Source organism: Mytilus trossulus, chromosome 6 (genome assembly GCF_036588685.1).
Source record: "Mytilus trossulus isolate FHL-02 chromosome 6, PNRI_Mtr1.1.1.hap1, whole genome shotgun sequence".
NCBI lineage: Eukaryota > Metazoa > Mollusca > Bivalvia > Mytilida > Mytilidae > Mytilus > Mytilus trossulus.
The window spans coordinates 47,094,234-47,120,491 of record NC_086378.1 but is presented as its reverse complement, the minus strand read 5'-3'; the positions used below and the strand labels follow the sequence as shown (position 1 = coordinate 47,120,491).

General features: G+C 30.2%; 1 protein-coding gene across 1 annotated transcript; it reads left to right on the top strand.

The window, feature by feature from the left end:
• The first annotated feature begins 14,817 nt into the window (after positions 1 to 14,817).
• Positions 14,818 to 25,920, top strand: LOC134721447 (iroquois-class homeodomain protein irx-2-like). The gene is made up of 5 exons (XM_063584488.1): positions 14,818 to 15,385; positions 19,301 to 19,498; positions 19,998 to 20,110; positions 21,728 to 22,023; positions 25,023 to 25,920. Exons 1-5 carry the CDS (start codon positions 15,329 to 15,331, stop codon positions 25,583 to 25,585), a joined length of 1,227 nt encoding a protein of 408 aa, XP_063440558.1. The 5' UTR covers positions 14,818 to 15,328; the 3' UTR covers positions 25,586 to 25,920.
• Positions 25,921 to 26,258: the final 338 nt, after the last annotated feature.

Below are 26,258 nucleotides of genomic sequence, written 5' to 3'. Positions count from 1 at the left end.
AATTTTAAAATTATGATTCTGTTCAAGTATGACTTTTAATAATTCGATCTTAAACTTCAAACTTGTTTTTTTTTTAAATTACGATAAATTGACGGATCGAGATCATTAAATTTAGTCATTTAGATTCTAGTCAAGTTTATAGTCACGATACCTACATCATGTAAGTTGTTATTAGTGTTCTTTGTACAGCAAACTGTTAGCAGCAACTAGTTTTGGATTATTAACCAGAATATTCTCATTTTACGGGACAATATTGGCTTCCAGTAAATAGTGCATACTCGGAGATAGATCCAAGGGATGTATAATATGCAAGCACGACAATCGAAAAGGTTTCAATCCGAGGCTCGTGTTCAATCAGTTGAGTGATCTCTCTATTTGATAAAAACACTTGCAACAAGTCTTTTGGGTCCGTAAGATGACATGTTACAGTGCTATAGTTCTGTCTTCTATTAAACATATCCTCATTGCGGGTTACAACATTGAATAACCTGTCTGTTGTATATTAATTAATTATATTTGTTTTGTCCTGAATATGCATGAAATAATTGCCGCTGGACCTACAGCAATTTACTATCATTTTACCAATATCCTCAATAACCATGATAACGAAGTGAAGTTGACCATTCTTTGAAATGTCTTCCTGATGAACAAATCTGTTAGCCATGACTTTTGATTGTCGGATTTAACTCGCTACCGTAAAGACACATCGAGTATTAGAGCACAAACACGATGCTGTTACTCGCGATTAAAACAAGAGTTGTACTTCCAATCTTTTTTTTTTAATGTCATTGTTAAGGTTGAGGTTTATACTGTGATCACGTTTGTAGTTTATTGTATTATTGATACTATAGGTACATGTAGAAAGAGTCATTTATCAGGCGACACTATTGTTAAACGTGTTTATAAAATACTAGTAGCCCATTATTCATGTAAAATTTATTTACATAATTTACAAACCAGAATGAAGTTTATGTATAAATATCCATACAAACATGCAAAGATAAAAAAAAAAAAAAATACTCGACACATTTCTATTCAGGAAACTGTTATACTTCTATAGATTAAGATCGGACAAACATTGCCACTTGAGAAGGATAAACCTATCCGACAGTTGCCCACAGTGTCTATAACAGATAATCTGGTAAAGTGATACTGGACTAAGTTTGGTGTCCAACACAAACTAATCATCGCCATTTTAATTCCTATGTAATCAAAGACCTGTCACATTGTATCGTATGATTCATCTAGTGGATTAATATTCCATAATACATGTTGCTTTGCGGTTTTAATTTATCATAACATGTATAGCTTTAACGACACTGTCTGAAAAAGTGTCACCGACTCAACGCCAGCGATAATTTCTATCCGAAAGATGAAATACGGTAACAGTCTTCCCGTTTAAATGGTTTTACACAAGTAAGTTTTTGCATGGGACCTTAATTTTATAGCTTGCTGTTCGGTGTGATCCACAGGTCCGTGTTTAAGGCCGTCCCTTGACCTATAGTGGTTTACTTTTTTAAATTGTTATTTGGATGGAGAGTTGTCTCATTAGCACTCATACTACATCTCCTATATCTATTCAACGATAGTAGTTAACAACTATTATGTTTACCTTCTATATATTTCTATTAATGAAATTACTGCCTGTTAAAATGTAACGAATTCATGTAATTCTATGAAAAAATAATTCTCTTGCCCGGTGTTGATCATAATAATTTTTTCAATTTTTTAAGCTTACAAATTTTTTGGTTGGTCTCGGTTGCATGTTTGCTGTCATAATCCAAAAGAAATAAACGAATAAAACAAGTTAGGAAATCATTAATTTAAGCATTGACGTAAGCCAATAATTTTGTTTTAATTTCTTTTATAAACCTATTTTCAGGTGAAAACTGGCAAATGTTGGGGTTTTTTTTCAAATCAAATTGTATGAATGCTTTGAAGAGTCCATATAACTTTGTCCCTATGAAAATCGTATTTGCATAATTAAAATAAATGTGAACCTTTTATTGCACTATACATTGCTTAAACACTGGGTTTAAACAACACAACAACCAGGACGTTTTATTTTAAATTTTTATGTCAGGATATGTGACAATTCACATGATTTTTGTATAGAAATCGGTTAAATTTCCGTCTATCCTGTATGTAAATGATTCCCTGTGTATGAATACAAATGTAAAACAGAAGATACTTAATTCTTAAGGCAATAAAGACTCTAAAACATATGTAAATCAACGTGAACCATTAATGTATGTAACGTGTATCTGTTTTCGTATTATGATCCTATTAAAGGGGTTAAAGGTCATTTTATTGCTGGTGATATTGTAATGTGCCATAACTCCATAGCTCCTGTATGGTATACTTCTTTTATATCCTACAATTTAAAGACACCCTAATAGCTGGTTTTAAATTGCCCTACTCAATTTTGACGCTTTTTTCGCTGATGAATAGGTGTTGAATCCATCAGCTGGCTTATGGCTGTGACAATAGACAAACAAAAAGATTTTCATAGTACTCCCCATAAACATATCATCATACAGAACGAACCCTTCTTGAATACACTATGTTACTTGTACAGAAGGTGTTTCGACAAGAACACAGAACGTCATGTGGTGTCATTATAATTACATTGTAAAGCATACATTGCTTTAAAAGTTGTAACTAAATATTAACATTATTCTGGTGGGATATTCAAAGTAGAACAAATAAAATTATAGTGTTTATTTCTGACAAAACATATGTTACGAACATTGTTGATGACAATGGCGATAATGTATAGTATATCCCATTACATGTTTTCTCTGGAAGTCTTAAATGTGTCACAGAAACAAAAGAATAAACCTTGAAAACAGATTTGTTTTAAATGACATACATGATACGTACCACTGTGAGAAAACTATAAAATACATGATTCGGTTGTATGAAAAGCCATCTAGAGAGAGATGTGATACAGTGAATAAGTATTCATCGATTTGCAGTGTAAAAATGCTTGCGAAACTATGCCAATATTGCGTCAGTAAGGAAATAGTGTTGGCAGAAAATGGGAAACGATATACGTTTTGAAATTAACCTAAAGTATCTGTCATTCAAAACTTTATAAATCACATAAAAGAAAATTGAGCCTCTTTTGTTATACGAGGTCTTATACTAACAAGGAAATCTACATGTATTGATATACAAATGAATGCACGTGTAGGTGCAGAAATTAAATCCTGAAATTTCCCTGAAGTCTAAGTTATATTTCCTCCCTTTTTGAACAAAAGAAAACTCGTGACTTTAATCTAAAAAATAAGATATGGTATGAAGTAGAAAAAGGCTTCAACAATGAGAAAAACACATTCCGAGCATGCACATTTGGATTTTTTGTCGTCTGCTCTATCAAATGTAAATCTCAAACAAACAAATATGGAAGGACAATACTGTCAGAATTATCATAGCATAAATAACATGTACAAAATCTTGTGATATATGAATAAATGATGTGGGAATATATACATGAAGGAGTTAATAGCACACACACACACAAATGCATTGTGATAATGCATTTCTCTGTAAGCCTTGTTTGTGTAAAGAAAGATGAGAAAACGTGAAAACAATTTTGAGTTGTACAACTTGTGAAGCCTCAAGTGCGAAAAATCAGTCTTTATTCAGCAGATTTCTTAGATTTTTTTAAATGTGTTCTATAACAACTAAGTCCACAAATAGACTTAAACAAAATTAATTACAAAATCAGTATTCAACAAAACCACAGCTTATATATATGATATCACGTTGATAATTTTACTACAAGTTAATTTCAAGAACATTGTAGTTGACACGAAAATAATACAATTTGCGTTTCTTCAATAAAACCATAATAAATGATTCTATTCAACTTGTATTTTTGTCCATCTGATGAGTTAAACCTTTTTCAACTGATTTTTATAGTTCGTTCTTATGTGGTACTGTTATACCACTGTCCCAGGTTAGGGGAGGGTTGGGATCCCGCTTACATGTTTAACCCCACCACATTATTAATGTATGTAGCCTGTCCCAAGTCAGGAGCCTGTAATTCAGTGGTTGTCGTTTGTTTATTTGTGCATATATTTTGTTTTTCGTTAATTTTTTTACATAAATAAGGCCGTTAGTTTTCTCGTTTTGGATTGTTTTACATTGTCTTATCGGGGCCTTTTATAGCTGACTATGCGGTATGGGCTTTGCTCATTGTTGAAGGCCGTACGGTTACCTATAGTTGTTAATGTCTGTGTCATTTTGGTCTTTTGTGGATATTTGTCTTATTGGGAAACATACCACATCTTCTGTTTTATATATATTCTAAATCCGTATTGAATCTTCTTACGATCCTTAAAATAGTTGAATATGCACAATCTTTGATAAGAAAATAGTTTTGTTGTTTTTGTTGTTTATATTAATGTCGAAATTGGGATTTTCAATTTGTGTAGGCCAGTTTAAATGTAAGTTTACTTAGTTCAACGGAAAAATATATCAAGCCGAGAAACAACCTAAAAAGGATGCAATATATATGTCACAGGAAGAATCGTTGCTGACTAGTAGAAGAGAGAGCGACAAAGTCCAGTCAAACATACACGTAATTACAAAAAACTTGCAGTTTACAAATCTCTTCTTCAAACGTTAAGCTAAGAGTGTAAGTAAAGAACATTGTATACATAAACCATGTATGTATAGTGGTTGAATATATAAACGGACGGATAATTCAATGGTAAATCAGAGAAATTTAACGATGGCAAACGGACTAAATATTGAATCACATAAGTAGTATATAGCTTTTGAAACAGTTTGTAAAGTTGGTCATCCGGATGGATCAGAAGTTTGGAACTTCCTCCACAGCTAGTTTTACCCTGCAAACTTTAATGTGAGAAAAAAATCCCATTAGCTTTAAAAGATTTAAAAAATATATAGCTCATCACTTTTATTTAACCCAATAAAACATAAAACTCTTTTAATATTGGACTTTAACTTAACATCGAAACAAGTTAACTTTTAATTATGACTTCGATCAAATTTGACGACGTTGAGACTGCAAGGGGTGTGGTATGAATACTGTATTACAATTTGTGTTATACCTTTATCACAATGCGATGTAACATTTTATACAATAAGATGATCTATGTTATAGTTTGATTTCAAAAGAGACTACCATAATTTACATTAATGGTTGTTTAATTCAGTGTATACCTTATAAAAGTTATAACATTTGAGCTATCTTCTTTTGTGACATTAAAACGCTTGATTTGTAGTCGCAAATTCAAATTGTCGTATATTGTACTGCATATAGGTGTTTTTATAATTTTAATACTTTAGGGTGTTAATTATATTTAACAAAACTCTTAAAACCTGAGATCACCCCTGCATTTAATTCGAGTTCGTGCTGCTCAGTATTAAGGTTTCTGTGTAGTGTTTGTAAACTGATGTTCGTCTTTCTGTCTGTTTTCGCTTTTTTGTTTGTGCCATGGCTTGTCAGTTTATCTTCGACTATAATGATTTTTAAATGTCTCATTAATATTTCCCGCCTCTTTTTTAAGTTGCAGGACTAGTTTTATATTTTCAAATACTGTATATGAAAGCAAACTGTATTTATAGAATCTGATTTTCTTTTCAAAATTATAATCTCAAAAAAGATACAAAAACATCTCAGACCTTTATGTGATAAATAAGGAATAGTTGCATGTCGACACAGCTTAAGTTATTGTCTACACTGTTAAAATGATGTTTAGAACCTTAGCATATTTCTAAGCACATCTTTTGTGCACTTTTTCCATGTTTACGTCTAAATGTGTCTCAGTACAATGTGTTTAGGATTGTGTTTAGAATCGTGTTTAACTTAGAAATAAGTGTTTAGTTTCAAAATTTTTATTTTTGAACACATTAAAAGTGATTAAATTCCAGTCATGTTTAGATAGTATTTGCTTACTGAGAAATGTGTTTAAAAATTAAGAACAAACATAAACACGTTAAGATCTGAACATGTAATACAAGTGTTAATTTTTAAGCACGACTTTTACAGTGTACTAAATGTTTCATCACGGAAGAATTCTGCTTGTGGAGTAGAGATTGAAACAAAGGAAAAAAGAGGTTAATAATTAACAAACGAACTGCACAACAATTTATCGACTTCATGTAAAACAAAATAGTCCTTGACAGTGGTTTATATAATAATTAATTTCTTTAGAGATAGTGGGACCCGCGACACCATGACGAAATGGGCAAGATAACTTTAGCAGTCATGTTCCAGAGTGAGACTGATTATAGTTGAACAAAGATCTGTTTCAGTCTTACATATACAACTTGTATTTATATCCTATATGTAGTTCAGAATAAATTAAGATGTGAATATTAAAAGTCCACACTTTCTATTTTGACTAAATAATGATGCTATACAAAACTAGATTGAGAGGTAAAATTTTGTTTTTCTCATAAAAATTAAAAAGCTTTTCAAAGTTTATGCAATGAATTGATATAACAATGCTACATTACATCAGATACATTGTTGAATGCTAGCGATCGTTATTGTCTTTCTTGTATTTCTGTGTTTCAGTGTTCTATATTAGCGGGATATATGGTTGTAACTAGTATTAATTTAACCTCGCAACATTTTCGCCTACATATCCCAAGTCTGGAACCACGTGCACGATGGTGACTGTCCCTCTTTCTTTTTTCTTTTTTTTTTTTTTTTTTTTTATCTAAAGTGAAATTATTATAAATTCATTTGAAGTGAAGGCTGTCGAGTAATATCCGATTTTCAGTCAATCCGTTTTTAATACTGTCTATTCCAAACTCGTTTTCTTGACTAATTATTCATTTATATAGCATATATATCAAACTGCTTAAATTGTGGTTGTTGGGGACATAAGAAGTTTAGTATCTGTTGCTCGTGATATTTTACCTGACTTATTTCGTAGACGTTCCCTATAGTCTTGGTAGTTTTATAAGATTTTGAATTGTTAATCTTATAAAAAAAAAAAGAGAGAAGATGGTGTATGATTGCTAATGAGACAACTCTTCACAAGATGACACAGAAATAAACAATTATATATAGGTCACCGTGTGGCCTTCAACAATAAGCAAAGCCCATACTGCAACTAGTCAGCTTTAAAAGACCCCGAAATGATAAATGTAAAATAATTCAAACTAGAAAACTAACGTTAGTGAATAAAAAGAACCAAAAACAAATATGTAACACGGCAACAAACTACAACCACTGAAATAAAGGCTCCTTCCTGACTTTACGGAGAGGCACATACATATATATATACAGAATATATGTATACTTCAACTGCTTCAAACATTAAAACAGCTAGTTATTAAGACACAAAATGTATAGAAATTAATTCCATGTTTTCGTATTCTCTCTTCTGTCTTCAGAGGATCAAGAATGCAAATATCTGTATTCTAAAATTGAGATACGTCTTTTAAAATGCTATATGAATGTCAAATATTTTTAACTGTCAAGCAATATTTTTACGCGTGCATAATTATAAGAAATTATTTGTAGATCAGGGACCCAAACATGAATTGCCAGTACCAATTCAGGAAAATGACAGTCGTTTGATGTGTTTGAGCTTTTAAATTTTGCCATTTGATTAGGGACTTCCTCTTTTGAATTTACATCGGAGTTCGAGATTTTTAATATTTTACTTGTGAACGCTCAAAAGTCTAAATGGTGATAGTAAATCGTATTCTGACTTGTATCCAGAAATTTTTTAATTGAAAAAAAAACCGCTTCGAATGTTTCAGACTGGACTATTTTTACAGTTAATGTTGTTCGTGGGGTTTTTTTTCTGATTGTTTTTATAACCTTTTTTTGAGTCTTCTGATTCTAAATAATACTTTGGGCCTTTTAGTATAACAGGTACTCCACGTTTCGTTTACACCTTTTGGTTTTCATATACTGTGGCCTCAATCATTACTGAAGAGACATTAACCTGGTTTAGTAGTACCGTTTAATTTGACAACATTTGTTTTTAAACCAAAAATCAACATGCAACAACCTTCTTTTGTGTCTACACGTAAACAGTAAAGTATTGTTATGAACTATGATTGCATTTTGCGAATATTTCGTGCTGTTTTATAGTAAAAGGTTGCCCTAACACATTCTTCATTGGGCCTTTTCCACGGTGGTCTAAATAAACTTCGTCATAAATATTTTTATTTATATTGCATCATTATAAACGTGTAAAATTTCTCACTGTATAAATTTTTTGTCTATGTTATCATAATCTGAGAATCGGGTATTAAACGTCCATTAAATACAAGAAGAGTTAAGAACACACAAAAGAGAACAACTACTGTCCCAGTCTAAAATTAATTTTATTAAATTTGATCAAAAAGATAGCAAAATGAGGGCTTTAAATTCTGTTTTGGGTGACTTTACGTTCGGATGATTTCGGGGTTGTTTGACACTCATTGTAAACACCACCCTCAAGCTAAATAGATTTAATAGGATAATTCCATGTTTTAATATTTTTCTTGTAAATTATTAAATCTACTCGAAGTCTGTTATGTGGTTAACTTATCATACTCATTTTACCGTCATGAAAACATACGTTGTTTACTTTAAGTAATTTGATATTTTGAAAAATATATGAGGTCGCAAAAAGATCATTTCGTATCTGTGAAGACAGTGTTTTCAGTGTAATACAAACCATAAGCAAGGAATTAATGATAGTTTTTCGTGTAAATTGAAGACGGTGACGAGAACCCAAACCGTACACACATGACAGTGCGAAGAATAATGTTTGTATTAATATTCATAAAATAAATAAAACCCCATTATTTTACTTGTCTTAATGATAAAATTACTATTAAATATTATCTGAACCCCGACAGGCGTAGAATGGAAATGTCTGATATCTCCTTACAAAGAATATTTTCTCAAATTTAAATTCACGATTCTTTTATTCTTCATTTTTTGCTATGACAAAGCGTGAACACCATATAAAACTACCAAAAAGTATATTAAAAGTCAAGAAGAAACAGTTTTACCAATCATTTAATTGATATAGAATTTAATTCATTTAATTTTGAAGCTCTTGAAACATTAAATGGCCGCAGTCGTGTTTTTTTTTTCGTAAAACAAAGAGCCGAAAAGTCGCTGAAGACGTTTTCTTCTCTTCGTCGTAGAAATGCGTTAATTTTTCATAATATCAAATGAATCATAGTATCATTGATTCAATTACAAGTGGTAATATCATTATAGGTATAAAAGTGCCCTTCATTTCCGCGTCTTAGATAAAAAAAACAAAAAAAAAACGTATATGAACTATAAGTGTGCTCATATATAATTCGTAAACCCAATGCGTGCGATAAGAAACCACGATGAAAAACAACAGCATAAAAGAGAGGATATGACGATTTTCAGAAATCTATGACACTATTTGGAAGATTTTTCTTTTCGAATTATTTTTACTTTGTTGATATTTTATGTACATTTGCAGCTGAATTCCTCACTTCCCCCTAGTTTATGTGAAATGCATGAACTATTTGCTACTGGAAGTTAAGTAGCCAAAATACTTCAATCATTATTCTCCACTACAAACTGATACGGCATGATCAACAGTTAGGGAGTTTGCTGAATACAGAGCACGGTTACCGGTCTTGTAACTGCAGTGATGTTTGTGTTCTATTCATATTGAAATCTCACTAAGATGAAGAACAACAATAAAAGTTCTCTTCCAAGTTTTTTTCAAGTGTAGGAATAGGTTTTGTATCCTGATTTCAAGTATTACATACTTAATTGCTACAGTACATTGAAACAAAGCAAAACAACAGGACAAAAATAGACTGGACATTCATTACTAGTTGTTATAGCCACAGCTATGTAGTTGTTTTAATCTTTGGCTTATTATTGTAGCCAAACATGGTGAGCTGTTTGGACATTTCTTGTGATTAATATACATGTGACAACCATGTTTGTTCCAGCAGACGAATACAATCTGCTTCAATGTGTCGGCGGTAATGCTCAAAAGATAATACACTTATCAATTTGTTCGATTTAAATTGTAGTTTGGCATAATTGTTTTTCTTAACTGTTGAGCGTTGACCACACTTTGTATATGATTGTATTAGACTGTAGACCAACGGTGTCTTAAGTAGTCTTATTTTGTTTATACAACGAGTCGGGACTGATAAGTATAGTGTGAAATTGCGCCTAGATAAAAATCAAAATTTGGTTAAACATGAAATTGAATAGCCTTATAGATTATCGGTAAAAGTAAAATTGTAATTACAGGGTAACAATATACACGGTTTAAATAAGGTGATTTAAAACATCATTAATAAAAATGAGTTAAGATGTTTGAGATGCGCATCGCTCTGATTTGTCGATAAATTATAATACAGAGGAAAGTAGTTTTTCTTTCCTTTTTTAAGAATTTAATTAGTGTATCATTCAGTGAAAAAAATAACAGAGATCGGTTTTACCCATTTGACTTAAATGTTTAAAGTTTTCGCACACCTATTAAAATAAATATATTATATATAAGGATACTGCACTCTTTAAGGTGTTGTTCCCGATTTCTGAGCGAGGCTTCACTTGGAGTGTTTAGAGGACACATGGGAATAATATCAAATTCATATTAGCATAATCCTTTATTTTAATTTTTGAAGTCTCTTCATTTACAAATAATGATTTGTTTTTTAAGTGGTGTCCTTATTTTGTGTCTGGGTTTTTGTAATGTGTTGCTTTGTTTCATTGGCAATAGACTGTGTAAATTGCATTCAGACACAAAAATACCGAACTTAGAAGAAAATTCAAAACGAAAAGTTTAAAATCAAATGACAAAAACAAAATCTTAAACACATCAAACGAATGGAAAACAACTGTCATATTCCTGACTTTCTACAGGCAAAAAAGTGCTTCATCGTGAAACCACATTTTCTGAAAAATAATGTAGAATATGGCGTATATATATAAATATATAGTAGGGTCAAGAGATAAACAGTATATGTGTAGGGACTATTCGGATCTTCTCGTATACTAGTTTTCACAAACGCAAGTTTGCTTCATGAAGCCGTCTTAGTAAAATTGCGAAAAATTCGTTCAATCCAACTACATAAGATTCTGTCATGCATTATTGAAAAAAATAGCACATTTCATATGTTAACCGATAAAAATAAATGTATATACATTTATGTATCATGCGAGGACAACAATAATACACACAACCAATGAGGTACTGACATCTATCCGTTAGTTTTCCTATTTTCGTTATTTTACAACTGTCATTTCGGATATTTTATATTGATTGTGGTATGGGTTTGCTTATTGTTGAAGGCCTTATGGTGGCCTTTTGTTGATAATGTAATTTTGGTGTTTGGTGAAGAGTTGTCTCATCGGCAATCATAACACACTTCCTTTTTTATATTCCTAAAGCAGGCACTGATATAATATACAAGTTTTCCCCTTCTAAAAGAATTGAATAAAGATGCAATTTGAAGTTATGGTATGGTCTAATAGTATATATATTATTATTTATAAATTGAATTTATTGAATAAATTAATAAATAAATGAAAAAGTATTATTACCTGCATTTGCATGAGTTTACCGGTCAAATAAATAAGTGCAAAGGTATATCAAAAGCTGCGCGCAAACGTAATGATGTTTTGGCACAAAAATGTAACGGAAATGCGCGCAAACGTAATGCACCGACCTACATGTTTATGGCTATGTATGTTGTCTTAATTACAATTTGTATCCTTAATGAAATAATAATATATCTGTCTCATTAAAACTTCATTTAGGAATGCCATACTTGCTGGTGATAAATAAAAAAAAAGTTGATTATTTGTTTTCTATTTTGATTTTGTTGTTGGTGCATGTTTAAAAACAAAAGATTTGTTTACTTCATTTTTGGTATTAACTAGATTTTGTGAAGCATATTACGACATATCTCAAGTTCTTACTTTACTCTATATATTCCTGTTCATGCACTACATGTACGTCTTTTGATGAAACATATGAAATGTCTAAGAACATTTAATATTGTGTGAAACTACTGTCAGAATGTGTGGGTAGTGGGGTATAATGTGTATAATGTTCGGTCGAAATAAACTACTGAAGTTCTCTGCGCAGACAACCACTCTCTTGACAATTGTCGCACGTATCGCTTCTTTCTATTTTTTATAGTATTTTTCTTTATTGAGAAACGCGAGATGATGCTGATATAAATATTTGTATCGCTTTATGTGCAATTAAAAAAAAAATGAACATGAAGCTCCCATCATTCAAAAGGATTAAATATATAAGGTCCATAAAATTCAGTGTTATATATAGAAAATTAATTATCTTACAGAGAGTAGATAGTGCTTGTACAAATAACAAACATACATGTAAATTACATGTAGGATATGTTATACTGGAATAGTCCTTACCATGCAAGCACTCATTTTGGTCTTTTGTGGATAGTTGTCTCATTGGCAGTCATACATCATCTTCTTTTTTATACATTTGCTTTTTGCTGTTCTGTTTAATACATGAACATAGTATTTATGTTCAAAATTGTTGTTTTTGTTACTTTCTTTTAAGATGTTTTCTGCAAATATCAAAGACAAACTCAAATTCAAGTTTTGAAGATACAAATATGTTGTCAATGAGTATATAAAATTTAGCATGGTGACGATTTAAAAAAAAATATGAATGCAAAGGGATGTAGAATACATTTCAATAATTCAGCAACCACTCAAAATACATATCAAAAAGACACAATAACTATGTGATTCAGTAACTGTAAATAACTTTGTGGTACGGGAAAAAACTGCAATTTTACTGGCAGAAACAGTTAAAGGTTTAACTATTATACATAAATTAAAAAAAAGATCACTGACTGACCGAGATAGCATTGAAATAAATACATTCTTTTCCAAATTTCAGACTGAAGATTCAGATTTCAGATTCAATATTTTATCAAAGTCTCACTGAATGCTGATCTTAGAAAAATTTGAATAATTGTTTTGTGGTCCACATTTTAAATTTATTTTTATTTATTAAAGGAGTAGGTCCGGTAAAGACCCATTTTGGCCTCAAATTTCAGTTTCATCTGACGAAAGATTTTGACCACTTTTTAAACACTTAAGTGTCTATTTCACTTGATTCAATTAGTTTTTGTGAAAGATTTTAACTAATTTAGTCATTAAAATAGACCCGATTAAAGCTCAAATATGAAAAATCTCTCAAATATGCCAAAAAACGTCACTTTTCTGATGGTTTTTGTCAAAAATGAAACTGGCCGCATCCGTGTTCATCCACAACCTTTATATATGTTATGTATTATCATAAAATACAACTTACATTTCAATATTAAGGATGAACACGAATGCGGCCACTTTCGTTTTACACGGAAACCGTCTAAAATTTAACTAAAATGATAGAATTTTGAAGATTTCAGTAATTTAGCATGACTTAATGGTGCTACAACCCGATATATGTGCATTGTATTGTCAAAAAAACAGCCCATATTTATGTAGCAGAAGCATTCAACTGTCCAATAAATAACTAAAAGTTTACATTTTAACAATTTTGTAAAACTGTTATATTTTGGGGCCAAAAAGGGGTCTTACCGGACCTACTCCTTTATCTGTTTTCTTAGTTTTGTGATTCAATTGTTATTCAAAAGAATTATGCTAAACATTTTGAGAAAATCTCTCAATTTGGATAAACCGGGAATTCACATGACAAAAAACAAAACTATAGTCCAATGATGCAGCTGTGAATATGCAAAATGCTGCATGGCTTGAAATTAGGTGGGATATTTGTTTTATTGTTTCAAATAGCTGAAATTAGAAGAATTAGTGAATTGCTTTTAAAAATAAATCTTTGTTAGAAATAGTGAATTTTGTTTTCTGATTAGTGAGAAATGGAAAATAAATAAAACAATACTATAAATAATTTTTAAACAAAGTAATTGGAAAAAACACAAAAAAAATTACATTAAAGTTTCTTTCCACACTTGTTATTAAAAAAATGAAAACATTTTTTCATTGTAGTGTGGTTAAATAATTAGCGGGGTGCATTCTTTCATTCGGTCATATTCATTAACTTAAATTTAAAAAAATAAGTCTATTATTTGAATTTAAATTCTGTAATGTGTATTATATAATTATTTTTTTTTACTGTTTTAACGGGGTATCTATTTTTATAAAAAAAAAGACTATTTATATATTTTTTTCAAATTGAATTAAAGTAGATGCTGTAAATTTGTATTTTTTTTATATAATGTATCTGTTATTTAGCTGTCAAAGACTTATATTTTTGACCAGTAAATTGAAATTTAATACATGTTTATGGACCATATTTTAGCTTTTTCTGCTCCAAGTGAAATTGAAAAATTAAAAATATGTCAGTAAATATGTTGACATTTTTGTTTTATTATCCTGTCATATGTTTGAAAACAAAAAAATGAAATCATTTCAATTAATTTTAAAATTCAATTTTAATCAGACAATAGATCAGCATGTCCCAATTTGGTAATCAGCCATTTCCATCTTGATTCTGCTGATAAAACTTTAAATTGAAACATGTACCAAGAACAGTTATTTAATCCACATTAATCATAAATATGAAATTGACATGTGATTAAAGTATTGTTTAACAATGTACATTACATGGTATCTGATATAACTGGCCATCTCTGGTCAGTTTTACAACATCTACCCGGATTGCCTTACATATCCTTTAATTCAGGTTTACCGGTGACACCTGAGACCCTAGGGCATTTTACTGTTCCGAATGATCATTCGAATAATTAGGTTATTGACATTAATAAAAGAAATTTACAACTCTTTCAATCACTTATTTATCAATCAGGTATTAGGTTTAATTGATTAATTATATGTCAGACACTTTTTAATTTTAAATGGATAATCCCAGCTGTTTACGATACACTACGGTAGATTCGTGAATCGGAACTGACGAATCAACGTCGGTTATTAGCTGTACCGTAACTCACGCCTAAAATCGACAAAAAGTCATAAATCTTGATGCACCCGAAACGTAAAAGGGGCGGAGATAAAAGTTGTCATCTCTTTCGCACCAAAGATTTTATCAAAGAAGAGATAGTGTGAACACCCTTCATTTATCTTTTTAAATACCCAATCGGCAGTTGACATAATCTTGCTTATCTGAGACAAACCCAATACCCAAAATTAGTCGGGTACTTTTAACCTTCGTGATAAAACAAAGTACTATCTCTTCAGAGTTCATGCGGACAGAGGACCGATTATCAATTTCATAAAACGTTATACTAACTTTTATCCGTGCATTATTGTTTCATGTTGATGACAATATTTTTTGGTTGATTGGACTTACTCAGCATGGCCTTTGCACATCAATATACTCATGCAGGTACAGCAGCAATGCCAGGATCACAGGTAATTAATTAGTAAGAAAACTTTAAATTCAAGAAAGTATGTGTTTACTTCATAAGTATTTTTTTGTTTAACTTGTTATATAGATGTAAACATATTCACATCTTTAAGTGATGATTGAATGAAAGTTGACTCTTACTTGTAATACTTTGCAATTTTTGAATTTTGATTTTTTTTAATTTCCACAAAATGATAACCTCATCTCTTCACACTGTATTGACATACACAATGCAACAATATATAATTTTAAAATAGGGTTTGGATTTTACATGCTTTTAAGGGACAAGTCTAGTACATTGTGTTTTGGATTTTTCTCCCTCTCTGGTACTATTGTAAAATAGGATTTGCATTTTTCATGCTTTTAAGCTGGGAACAGTATATCGTTAATATATATGTTCCTGTTTTAAGGGACCAGTCTTTAGTACATTGTGTTTGGGATTTTTCTCCCTCTCTGGTACTATAGTATTTTCTAATTTTATAACAAGTCATTAAGATTTATATAACAACACAATATTTATATAATATTTCATATAGGAATATTTGTTGTTCGTTTGTTAATTGTTAATATTTGACCAGAGTATTACAAATTGAATGTATTTATTATACTATGGTAAAATATATTTCTGCATGCTTTTGATACGAAAAAATCGTGATGTGTGACAATCAGTGTTTTCTAGTAATGTTTACACTCATGCTGTGTCTCATCTTACTCTTAAGTTGTAAAGAGACAAGAAACGAGCGCTGTAGCCCGTGTAAGAGGACCATAGATGCATGTATTACATCTATAAGAGAACACATAAGCCTAAATCAACAAGTTGTTTACCCCTAAGTATTTTTTCAGATATAAGTTGAATTACGAAATGTACAGAAACTAAAGAGTATAACTCATATTCTCTGCCTTATATTAATAAACAAAACGACACAAACTTACGATTAACCAAAGCGCATTAACTTTTTTTCGTAGTTTGGGTGTAGGGTGTTAAGATTTTGACAAGAATATTAAAGCATATTTTATTTATTAAAAAAACAGTCGTTTTGAAAATACAGAAATAATGGACTTCGAGTAACCTTTTTATTAAAAGTAAAATATAAACTGTTTCAACACTGATCTGCATAACTCGTTTACAATTTCCTTAACAAAAACCCACTGAAGATTATTTCGTCTTTAAAAATTCATAAAAATAATTGGAATATATAAAGCAACTACAAAACAGAATTCAATGAAATAGTATAAAACATTTATAATCAAACATGACGGTACATTTGTTTTGTACGGACATGGATATCGTTTTAGCATTCTAAAGATTGCTCAATAAAGGCACTGACTAAAATAGTTTAGAAATGTATTCGATTTTGTATAAGTCTATCATATGAAATAAAAATCTGACTTATTAATGAAAAAGTGACAGACAAGTGTCCAGTCAAGAAGGCGGTAGTTCTTCAGTTGCTATTTGAAATGGTTATTGTATTCAGTGAAGAATTAAAAATATATTAAATTTTGAATTTACTGTAAAGGAACATTTATATTGGATGGAGAGTTGTCTCATTGTTACTCATACCACATCTTCTTATATCATGGATATCTATACATCATATTTTATTTCGAAAACAAATATTATAAACATTGGAGTCATACAGGTTAAAGTCTTCATTAATACGCAAGCTAATTTTAAAAGACACAGACATTTGTATTTCTCAAAGTGTAAAAAAGAACCACACATAATAAAAAAAAAAGAACAATCGCTTTCTCAGACAATTAGTTCTAAAGAAGATCTAATTATTAAATAACATTGAAAACTATTTTTAATTTCCGTTTATTTTCTTACTTTCTGATCATGTTTTCATTTTAAGATGATCAAAGATTTTAAAACTTTAAGAAAGTGCGAGTACATATTTGTGGTTTAACACAACGGTTTTTATAAACATCAAGGGTATAAATTAACACGTATAAATATTTTCCTTTCTTCGTTTAATCTTTTTTTAAAGAAATAACTATGAAAAATTATAAATTGTTGAAATCTTTTACAATTGAGGAACTAAACTTATTAGGAGAATATGACGAACTCTTCAATTTCGGTATAGACCATAAATTTAATTTACTGTTATTTAAAAATGTAATTGATATTGTAATGTTATTTGTGGTTTTTCTTTCTTTTTCTTTTCCTTTATTAATTTATTTAATATTTGTACATTATTTGTGTTGCTCGGACAGTTCTTAGTATATATTTATTTGTATTTACTTTGTCTATTAGTTTGTCTATGTTCGTTTCGACTATGGTGTGCTATTTTCTGTGTTTGACCGACTGACGTCCTAACCATTTTATTTATTTATTTATTTATTTATTTTTCAATAAAAAAAAACAAAAAATATACAGAGATATTCTCGAGTATCTTCTCATTAATATCTCTGATTTTTAAAAACATACTTGCAGTATAAAGTGTTTTCTTTTTTATTTTAAAAAACATTTTAATATAGTCAAGTGCTATGAAGGGTTTTTCATTTTCAATTTCATTTTAAAGTCTGAAATTTTACTGTAAGCAGGAATATTTTTATGTGTTTATAACACGTTTTCCATTATATTTTTCCTTTATTTAGTTTGAAATCGCTTAAATTTAGGTCCAATGAAAGTTATATTTCAATTTTATTATATTATTATGCTACTAATTTGCTTCCCATAGACAATGGTAATTTTACATTATTAATTTTTCGATTAAACAAAAAATATCGAGCAAAACTCCCGATAAACGACGCAATTTGCAGCAATAAAGTGATGATAAAATAGTTATCTTTAATTTTCTGCAATAAATCTAGAGAAACCAATGATATTTGATCAAAACGCCATATATCTTTTTATACAAATTTCATACTAATATTGTTGCATAACGCATGGAACGGAACATTAAACCAGATTTTACAATTGATAGCGCATATAAAATCCTAAACAACAATACAAAATCAATTGGAAAAATTATACCCGCCCATGTAGTACATGAAGCAATTGAATGCACAGCAATACACACGGAACGTCTGCATGTAAACATATGATTTCATACAGTGTTAATTGACGCTAAAATTAATAAATCAATGCACCTTAACAAAACAAATTAGATGATAAATAAATATAACATAAAATTTTCATTTGAATCTCATGTCGGTCTTAAAGCTCAATTGTGATTATCGGATTTCAATAGGATTTTATATTTTAGATGCGGCACTACAATTTCAAATTACATATTTTTTTTTAAATAAAAATGTTATTATCGATAATGAAATAATTAAAATCACGCAAAGATTAAAAATGATAGGAAGAATACAAAACGTGTCATCTGCAAATAATTGATTCTTTATGGCAGATTTTTTTTTTTATCATTTTACTGCATATGTACATGTAACATCTTTTCAAATAATCTTTTCATATGAATTACAACATAAAGTCATGTAACATATTGATGCTATTATTGCTACAATAAAGGATAATTTTACAAATTGCATAAACTAGGTTATAATTATTTTAAACTGCTTTCAATGCTTCTGTGAATATTATTTTTGTAAAGTGGTTTCGTTTAAACTTCTTTTTTAATTGATATATACCATTTCGCTTCACTTCTTCTGGTCACTCGAATTAAAAATAAAGCTCAGTATGCACAAGTCATCGGCTCAGGTTGGAAATTCAAAAAAATCGTGTATAGCTAATGTAAGGAATTAATCAACACGGTAACCCAGTTCAACCCCCTTTTAGTTTTGATTCAAGTTATTGAAGGTTCTAACAAAATAAAATTAGTTTTGTTCTTTATATACATGATTTCTATCTACTTAACCTCTTTTTGTCTTCAATGGAAAGAATTCTATTTCCAGTATTTCCCGTGGAAATACCAAAAACAATCTTTTTCATTATATTTTCTCTTTTGATTTTTCAGGTAATGTTATCAACTAAATCCTCACATTCACCGACAGCGCCATCTACGATGGAGCAAGCTAGAGCATTGTTGCACGAATCAGGGCTGCCGTTATTACACTTTTTACCAAGAATGAACGGATTACCAGAGTCCTTGTATGGTCAAGGCCCATTAACACCAAACGGACTTGGTGTAGAGCCATCAGCTTTCTATCCAATGGTAGGTGTCGCATTTCTTTAATTACAAAGTGACAAAATGCATGATATTTTCACCTTGGACATAATTTGTAATCTATACCATGTCCCTAATAGCTGATATGATTTACGAGTTCAGTAGGGTTATTTAAGGTGAACATTTGTGATAGCACATAGATTTTTCCAGTTGTTATTTTTCTGTTTATTTAGTTATCTAAGTTTGCAGTTTTAATTTTTTTTTAGCATCGAGACAGCAACATGACAACACTTAACATAATATAACATAACATATATATATATATATTAAAATTTTCAATATCAAATAAACATCAAGTGTGATATCAAAGCTCGCCTGATTGAAACATAAAAAGATGTCTGCCTCTGTTCAGCGCTTCTACGCTTTTACTTTGTTGTTTATTACTTACTCTACTGTACACATATGCATTGTAATGACAATTAAAAAGTCTTCTGTCGAAATACACGTGTGCATGTGCATCGTAACTGATTGTTGTCTTTATTTTCAGGGAAGTCCACCAGGACACTTGACTGGTTCCCCAGAATGGAAAGGGATACCAGGACAATCTCAAGTCATGTATCCGTTTGACCCAATGCTAGCTTGCCATCCATATGCATCCTTGTAAGTAGATAATTTCTTATAGATTTGTTGTCAAACAGGCCCACTGACGCTTTTTAAAATGATATTCTCATTAATGTTAATAATTTGGTAAATACGAGCAACTTTTGTGTCAAACTAACATTTTAAACAAATTGCATGAATAGGTTGAAATGAGACAGGTAATTCGAAAAAATGTTAAAAACAACAAATTGTAAATATAATTATATAATTAATTTTATATTTTTGGCTATATAAGACAGAAAGTCCCTTAGTTTATTTGTTATTAATTGTGTATTTTTGTGCTACGAAAAGAACGTCTATTTGTCTGCCCATTGGTATATTTTACAAGAATGTCCAATTCATGCTGCTTCATTGACATTATAATAAAAATGTTCATTTCATGTTGCTAAGAATGTTCATTTCATATTGCTACATTGACATTATAATAAGAATGTTCATTTCATGTTGCTGCACTGACATTATAATAAGAATGTTTATTTCATGTTGCTGCATGTAACTATATGACAAGATCGTCAATGTCATGTTTTTCACAGTGCCTCACGTTAACACGATCCCTTCTTACTTATGTGCTGGCATATCAAAATGTTATATCAAATGATATAAAATTAAAAATGGAAATGTTGAATGTGTCAAAGACACAACAACCTGACCAAAGAGCAAAACACAGCAAAAAGGCACAAATGGGTCTACAACACAACATGAAAATCCCGACCCTGAGGCGGGCTTCAGCTGGCCCCTTAACAAAACAGTTATATAAAAAAAAAATACTAGTAGACTAAGTAGACGACACTATTTTTTTTTTTATATTTTTTTTTTTTTCGACTAAGTTGTCGTAAATTGTTTTCCCTAATTTGTCTGTAATCGATCTGTTCAATGTTATTATTGACATACTATGATTGATGAACATAATAAAAAATCCTACTTTATTTTAGGTGAATGTTAAATAATCGAATTATAATATTAACAGCTTAATTACGAAATTTGACGCTTTTATATATCCCTTTTACAAGTGTAATAGTGCTTTGTAACTCTCTTTAGATTTTATGGACAATTCTCAAAATTGTGAAAAGGGAACATATTGTTATAAAAAAGTCACAAAAGTAAGATACTTACAATTGTATGCATTGAGCATGTCCTTGTTGTTTATCGTCTCTAAGAGAACTGTAAGGATTTTTTCTCAGTTAGAACACAAGGCGTATTAGCAATGAGCCTTATCGGGTACACTCGAACCCAAGATCAGTAATGCTTGTTTTACTCAATGAGTTTGTCTATGGATTTTTCTGATATTTATGCCATCGCTTTTATTCATGACAAACAAGTTCCAAAATTTTTTAAAGGGTTTTATATAAGAAAAAAGAAAGAAAAGATATATGTGATTTGATAGAAAATGACCCCCTCCCACCAGCGAGCAAACTAGCATATTTTCATTTTTCATAATTCCAAAGTGAAAATTCATTTGATCTCTCTCAGTGTACTATGACTATATTCTAGAGACAAAACAAAAACAAAAGTAATGCTATTAACACGTATTTGTTCTTGAATAATAAATAATAAAATAATTAAAAATAAGAAATTGAAAAAAAACAGTACTAATTTTTTGATTTATTTGTATTACAGCTACGGTGGTCTTGATCTCAACAACGCTGCAAGAAGAAAGAACGCCACTAGAGAAACAACAAGTGCGCTCAAAGCATGGCTATACGAGCATCGTAAAAACCCATATCCCACAAAAGGTGAAAAGATCATGCTTGCAATTATTACAAAAATGACACTAACTCAGGTTTCAACCTGGTTTGCAAACGCCAGACGGCGGCTTAAAAAAGAAAGTAAAACGGGATGGAACGGAAAAGATAGAGATTTAGATGACAGTGATTTTGAAACAGATGGCGAAGAAAGAACCAATGAAAATGAAGGTCAGTATTTACTTCCAATCGGATGACCTTTTCGGGATATCTGACCAATCATATTGAAAATATATTTCAAATAAAAATGAAATAAAATACGATAAGAAAAGTCAGGATCATTATTAACATATAAATAACATATCGGACAAGATTGAATATGCGATTATAAAAATGTAAGACAGATATTGAAAATCTGCCATCTTGTGACAATTTGCAAACAGCAAATTTCCATAATTGCTCCTAATTGGACCACAAAGTCTCCGACAGTAGAAATCAGAGTTTTATGTCGAATTTACTGTTGATCAACAAAAATTTAACACGATACAGCAAATGAAAAACGCCGCTTTACAGGAAACATAAAACTCGGCAGCCGATCATCAAATTCCCTTGACATATTTAGCTCTGTCATATATAGTTTTTAAATTTGTAATACGGTATACGATTTTAGTCGGCATCTATTTCTTCGTTGATGGTGAAAGGTATTCAAATTTGACAAGCGATCTTATCTCGACAACAGATCGGCTTTGTTTAAGTCGTTCAAACCCCTTTTTATTTCAATACTTGAAACATCGGCAAAATTTTATGAGTAGTATTAATCTCGGAAACTATAAAGTTACAACAAATTATGAGATAAACATCTCAAAAGGTTATAGACTTACATAAATTGAATATTCTAATTTTCTCAAGTCATTGTGTATTTTATTATAAAACATTATTTAAAAATGTTAATGTATTTTGCGAATATAATAAGGCGACACACATTAATATTTGATATTATTTAAGATTTAAATCTTTTATATCAGTGTTGTCACTTAAAGAATTTACATTGTATACTATTGAGGTTTCTTGTTCTGCTATTAATAATTGTCGCTTAAAGGTGTCGAGTGACACCACAGGAACACCATGTCCGTATTTATAATTCAAAATTCGTTTCGTATTTCTTTTTTTCATGAAGTTGTAAATTTTGCATAACACCTATCCCACGTTAAAGGTTCATTACCAAACTAACCTTGGATAGACGTAATGATTTGATGCAAATTAATAACGATTAATTTTGACATCTTGCATTTTAATCAGATTTTTTTAAAAATATAGATAGGATATTGAAAGATAGAAATAAATTGATAGTAAAATGTCATCAAGATAATGTTTCTGATCGATGTTCTTCAACAAAATACATGCATCTGCTTGTTTAAACTTTTATACATATGAGAGTACCGTATATTTTAGTATTTTTGTCATTTTGAATTTAAACCTTTTAAAACAAAATTAGAAAAATGTAATGGAAAGATTTAGTTAAAAAATATTCAATTTTCGGAACTAAAATTTCATGTTAATGCAATACTTTTTGTTTCAAAAAAATATTGTAATAAAAAAAAAACGTTATATAAACTTTCATATGGATATCATATTATTTTTCAAAAAGAAAATGATACATTTTCAAAAAGAGATTTTTGTTTTCAATTTTTATTTTTTGTTTATTTATTTTACTTATAATTATATGATAAACTAGTGTTATCATGTTATCCACATTAATACTATTGTGAATTTCTATTGAAAAAGGATACACCCTAACAGAAAGTCTTGTCAGATGTTTTAAAACATATCTTTTCTTTTGTTTAATAATGTATTCAAGAATGATAATGAAAATTTTGTTTCTTGAAATTAAACATGCCTATCGAGTCCGAAAACATAAGTTTTTTGCCATTTTACAACCCGCGCGTTTTTTGAATAAATTACACAGCAGGTTCTCACTGGTTGGCTGTTTTGGTAAATTGAAATCTTTATACAATTTTAACTCTTTTGACATTTTATTGATTTTAATAAATGAATAATCAACCTAGCATACACATGCATTCATCCGTGACAAATCTCCTTTTCCTTGTTATATGAAAACGAGGCGGAACACGACATTGTCACCTTTATCTTTGATATCTTGTCCTTTTTTAAAGGAAAACGATTCGATGATCCAACTTAATGAAAAAGCTTCTTTCTACCTACACGAAATTAAATATCACACATCTCAGATTTGTTTGTTCGCCCGTATTTTGCCGGAGATGTTATCATGTCCCTATCCGACAAGACTCGGGTAGGATTACCCTTATTAGAAATGGTAATGAAGTTCCTGAGTGATTTAATGTAGTGATAACATATTTTATTTTTCACCTATAATATAAACGTTTTAGAGACGTTGATTAATGATCTGGAATTAAATACCGCGATAAATTACGAGAAGTGTTTTCATTCAACTGTCAAGTCTTCAATTACAGTTTAAAGATGTAAACTGTCAGATTTCGTCAAATTTTATCATCCTTAACAAATAATGCTACCATTAAACTAATAAATTCTAAATTGATAAAATGGAGATACATTCTACGTTTATCTAGACTAATAATTTATATTATGTATGATATTCAAATTTTCATATTATTACAGTAATAACAGGGTATGAATTATTAACATGATTATAGAGCTTTTTAATATGGATAAACAGATGCCATGTCAAAAAGTAAAATTTATTGGCTTTTAGAATTTGATTTATCGGTCGGACCTTTGGATTATTAAATTACAAGATAAATAAAGACCACAAAGCAAAGTTTTAAAATATATATCGTTAATACGAGTGCATTGCCTCCGCCCAATATGGCCATGAAACATATGATCGGTTTGAAAATAGTTTAAAATAAATATCATATGTTTGGTCCTTTTTTAATACTTAACACGAAACTATTGATCAATTTAAAAAAAAGAAGATATTTTCCAAAAGATTTTATTAATTATAAATAAATTTGGTTCATTTTTACTGATATTCTTCTGTTTGTGAACACAACAAATATGTTATATACTTTGAATATTGATTGTTGGTGGTTTTATTTAAGCCTTACAATTGATAATGCTTTATATATAATTTTGAAATATTCTCGTCGCGCCAAAATGTTAACGCGGCTCATTACAACAACTAAGCGATTATTTATAATTTCTTATAATTTCTTATTTTATATTTGTAGATAAATCGAAGATGTCATCAATAAGCTGTTCTGGAAATGATTCAGATGACGAAGACATTGATATAAAAGTCACCTCAGACATTTCTGATATTTCAGACGCAGAAATCGAATTAGAAGACAGCAGATCAATCGGAACGGGAAGTAGAATAAGCGTACATTCAGAACCCTCCACATATTCCGCTCCGTCTTACCGATGTGAAAACAGGCTAACAAATTCGTCACCAGCGACTCGAAACGAATGTCCGACAGTTAACGTAGGACAAAATAATTCAAATGCGACTAATACAAAACCCAAAATTTGGTCTATTGTAGAGATCATGAATAAAGACTCAAACAAAGCAAATACTTCTGGACATCATCATCAAACTCATTCTCGGACTTTGGACAATATCGCCACCATCAGTCCTTTACCAGAAAGAACAAATATGCGACCGAGTTCGATAAATATTTCACAAAATGTCAAATACACAATCAATGGACTGAAATCACAATCAAATCAAACTGGATCGAGAGCAAGGATCGAAACAATCGTATCCCCGAGTGACTCGGATAATGACTCATGACCTCTTACTATGTCTTAATATTGAATTGATTTGATTTCAATTATGCAAATAAGTGCAAGAATTTATCATGTGTACTAATTATTTATTAGTGAATATGTGTTATCATGTGTATTGGTTAAGCACATATGTCACAGGATTGCTCGACAATCTCGAAGTACCCATCACGAATCACGTGTATTAAGTGCTTCTGGTATATTTGGATAAAAAAAACTTCAAACACATATACAAATGCTCTTTCAGATAATAATTTAAGATCTTTGTTTATATTTTTGTACTTTGATATTATATATTTTTTGATTATGTATTAATATTTTTGTAATAAAACAGACATTTTTCAAATGATTTAACTGAACTAATGAATCAAAGAACGTAATTCATAAAGCCTCACCAATTCAGCAACCTAGCAATACCAAAACACTGACAAAATATACAGATTGATCAACATTTAAAACTGTGTAAGCTTAGCTTAAGATAAAAAAAAAAGACGATGTAGTATGATTGACAATGAGATCACTCATCACACGAGACCAAATGACACAGAACTATAGGTCATCATACGGCCTTCCATATTTCAAGGGCACAATTCTTAAAAGCCACCAGGTCAGCAACCCAGCAATACCAATACACTGACTAACAAATATGCAACTTTAATACTACATGTTTAAATCCAGCT

What these genes read in the sequence shown, in the direction of transcription:
- LOC134721447 (XM_063584488.1), top strand. Translation starts at nt 15,329, where the DNA reads ATGGCCTTTGCACATCAATATACTCATGCAGGTACAGCAGCAATGCCA. An exon ending in CAGCAATGCCAGGATCACAG is followed by an intron (nt 15,386 to 19,300) that starts GTAATTAATTAG and finishes TTGATTTTTCAG; the next exon opens with GTAATGTTATCAACTAAATC. An exon ending in CATCAGCTTTCTATCCAATG is followed by an intron (nt 19,499 to 19,997) that starts GTAGGTGTCGCA and finishes CTTTATTTTCAG; the next exon opens with GGAAGTCCACCAGGACACTT.